We start from the raw sequence: 3,853 nt of genomic DNA, 5'->3' as shown, positions 1-3,853 counted from the left end.
CATATTTATTATAAAAAGAAAAAAAGTAGTGCTAAGCAGAATTTGCATCAAATTCCTTTGTGTTTTATTTTACGTTGCATGAAATTCCCATTTCGTTAAAAGTTAACATCGTTAACTATTGAAGGGATTTTATGCAAGATTTTTGTAGCATAGAGGAAATTTGATGCATGTTTTTTGCAACACGAAATTATTCTTTTTCATTAAAAATTAAAATTATTTTATTAACATTAATTCGAATAAATTTATTAATTTACAATATGAAATAAACAAATAATAATAGAGATGGGAAGTGAAACCCATTTTCAAATTATTTATATTTATTTTACATATGATTTATTTTCAAATAATAATAACACACTGAAATTGCATACAACGACAGTTGGAAAATCCTAAAAGAAAGAAAGACAGACGAACCAAAGAAAAAAATAAGATTTAACGAACAACAACAACAACAAGAACAATATTATTCGACAAGAATTGCTGATGAACCTGCAGCACTCCTCCGGCTATGTGGCTTCCTCGTCTTTCGGACAATCTTGATAATCAAACGAATTGTATGGGCCATCAGGAGAGTAGCCATCATGCCGACCCACACAAGAATGGCAAGCCCTGTAACCAGAGCCGGCCTTGGGGTAAGCCGGGGAAGCCTTGGCTTAGGGCCCCACCCCACGAGGGGGCCCCACAATTTTTTTCATAAACCACTATATGGCTCCAATAATTAGTTATATAGCACATTTTAGTCCTTAAATATTTTATTAGATGTTATTTTAAACTATATGTTAATGGAATATTTTATAATCTCAACTATTCAAAAAATATAAAGAAAGACCAATTTAAATATAGTGTTTTGTAGATAATATTGTTTATAAATTAATTATATAATTACTTATAGTATGTTATTAATATCCAAATGTATATGCCAATTTTTTTTAAGGTTATAATTAAATCTTAAACCAAACATCCATATAATTGAAACGAACTGTTGTCAGTTGAGACGAACAATATAATGATCAATATATGTACTTTTAATAATTTTGATCAACGATTGTTTTTTTTTCCTCCCCATAATGTGTTGTTTATGCATGCAATGCCAACAACATTAAGGTTCGTATTTGATATATTTCAAATTCATATTCTTATTTTCAATAAAAGAGAAAAAAAGTTTGTTTATTAGATAAGATATTTGTTAAAAATGTGTACCAATAACAGTATAATTTATAATTTATAAGATACTATTTAAAAAAACAAAAGAGATAATTTTAAACTCTGCTTAGGGCCCCAAATTCTCAGGACCGGCTCTGCCTGTAACATGTGCAAGTGTTTCATCTTCGTAGGGCGTGAACACTATTATACATGCAACATAAGTAAAGGCAATAGTTGTGATTGCAACCCACGTGATCACCATCAGAATCCACATATAGAATCTTCTCCTTATCGGCAATCCACTCATCAGAAGCAATATAATGCTCAAAGACGAAACGAAACTCAACGTGGTAATGATACAAAATCTCGGGTATCCATGAGGGGCCTTAGTTGCATATATGGAATATCCCGCGTAATGAGGATCGGGCACATCGTTTCCTTGATCGTCGTGTATTTTATCATCTTGCCAGGCTCCGCCTGGCGGGTTGACTCCAACTTGAAAAGCCATTGTTGCGATGAGAGAAGCCACAACCATCAGCAAGCTTCGCTGCGTCTCCAGCCATTCAAGTTGCTCCTTCATCATCCCATTCCAGCTATTGTCCTTCTGCAATTCTCGAGTGGGAGAAGAAGCCAAGTCCGGTTGAAGACTATTATTATTATTATTATTATTATTATTATTATTATTATTATTATTATTATTATTATTATTATTATTATTATTATTATTATTTGTCTGCAAGTTTCCAGTTCCTCCAGCTTTTTTAAGTGACTCTTCGATTTCCATGTCCCTCACATCCCTTCTGCTTTGAATCAAAACGTCCACCGCCGTTAGCCCGTTGAGATTCTGCGCATTCACTTCAAATGCAGGCACACTCAGCAAGAAGTTGATCGTCTGTTTAAATGAAAAAGCTTTCATCAACTTTAAAAAAATAAAACTTGTTAATAATAATGAGGGTAAATTACACTAATTTTAAGGTTCCTATGGTTTCGATAATTACAATCACCCCCTGAAATATTGTTCGAAACTCTAATGGAATAATGCATTGGATACGTTATTTTGATAAAGTTCGAACTGACTATTAGTTTCAGGAAGTGGTGGAGACAAAACAAAGCTAGGGGTGATTTAATTAAGAAATGTTGGGGGAGCCATGTCACCCCTAGCTCCATGTTATCTCCACCACTTACTGAAATTAATAGTCCGTTAGAAATCTATCGGAATAACGTATTCAATGTATGCATTACACCATCAGAGTTTCTAACAACGTTTCAGGGGGTGATTGTAACTACCGATACCATAGGAACCTTAAAGTTATTTTAGCATACCTCAGGGTTCTAGGTGCAATTTAATTTACTCTAAGCAGAAGGTAGAGATATATGTATATATACCTCAACTTGCTTGTCTGCGACAGCTAAATGGAGGAGTGTATTTCCATCACCATCTTTAGAGTTTATGAACTTAGGATGGGCTAAAGCAGTCTTCACCAGAAGCTTAAGTGGCTCTAGCTGGTAGTGTTTGACGCATAAATGAAGGATGTTTTCGTCTCTATACACTGTCACTTGTGCCGCTTCAGCTTCGGCTTGAAGCAAAATCTGCAAGACTTCGATCCTGCCTTTGAGTGCCGCTAGGTGGAGCGGGGTTAGCCCGTTTCTGTCACGGGCAAGGCATATTGTTCGACTATCAACTGATGATAAAATGGCTTTGACTACACCAACATGGCCCTTGGATGATGCTAAGTGAAGAGGAGATGATTTGTGGGAATTCAACTCATTTACGAGCTCGGGTTTTATACTTACGATTTCCTTCACAAAATCAGTATGCCCCAACATGGCTGCCACATGGAGAGGAGTGTCTGAAAAGGAGTTAACGGAGAATCTATCGAGAACGAGTGGATCTTGATTGAGCATCTTTTGCAATGAACTGATGCTTCCTTTCATTGCAGCTTCAAGCAGCTTGGCTTCGATCTCGGCTGAGCTGCCGCCGGACATGTTTATATTAATGGAATAATTGTCTGCCATGTCCGAAAGCTGATCAAGGTGTGTGTGTTGTTTGTGTGCGTGTGCGTGTGTGGTATATACAGGGGCGGAACCACCTTCAGACTTGGGGGCTTCTGCCCCTGCATGAAAAAAGTTTTGGTCATTTTTTAATATTATTTTATTTTATATTATTAATTATCTACTAATTTTGTCCTATAGCCCCTAAAAAAAAGTTTAGCCGCCGAGGGTCTGGGTCCGCCCTGCGTATATATATTGGCTAAATAAATGAGTTGTGACTGGGGTTGACTTGTGCAAGACCAATACGAGTCAAAATAATTGCGGGTCTTAATTTTCATTCTTTGATTAGAGCATCTCCAATTATTAAAGCACCACGCACAAAATACACGGAAGTTTCTAAGCATGGTAGTTAATCTCGCGATATACCGCGATATATATCGCGATACGGTACGGTTCCAATCAAAACGATACAACTCGGGTTCTGTATCGCTTATTGATAAATACCGTCAAATATCGCGAGATATCGTACCGTATCGCCGTATCACGATACGATACGATATTTACGATATTAGTCAACAATTAAAAAAAAAAAGAAAAAAAGAAAAAAAAAAGGAAGAAATGCAATCAACTGCTCTGAAAAACGGTTTTGAATAAATTTTTTCAATATCCCAATCCTATTTCACACTTTTCTCTTCAAATTTCTTCACCAATCTTCATA

The 3,853-nt window shown here is 35.9% G+C and overlaps 1 protein-coding gene across 1 annotated transcript; it reads right to left on the bottom strand.

Moving 5' to 3' along the window:
• Positions 1–444: 444 nt before the first annotated feature.
• Positions 445–3,285, bottom strand: LOC148768065 (uncharacterized). Its single transcript, XM_088822862.1, has 3 exons — positions 2,530–3,285; positions 1,303–2,035; positions 445–609 (listed from the first exon to the last, which is right to left on the bottom strand). Exons 1-3 carry the CDS (start codon positions 3,157–3,159, stop codon positions 464–466), a joined length of 1,509 nt encoding a protein of 502 aa, XP_088678988.1. The 5' UTR covers positions 3,160–3,285; the 3' UTR covers positions 445–463.
• Positions 3,286–3,853: the final 568 nt, after the last annotated feature.

The sequence above is a fragment of the Erythranthe guttata genome, chromosome 9 (assembly GCF_056151865.1).
Source record: "Erythranthe guttata isolate IM_541 chromosome 9, IM_541, whole genome shotgun sequence".
Classification (NCBI taxonomy): Eukaryota; Viridiplantae; Streptophyta; class Magnoliopsida; order Lamiales; family Phrymaceae; genus Erythranthe; species Erythranthe guttata.
This window is presented reverse-complemented; position numbering and strand designations above follow the sequence as displayed.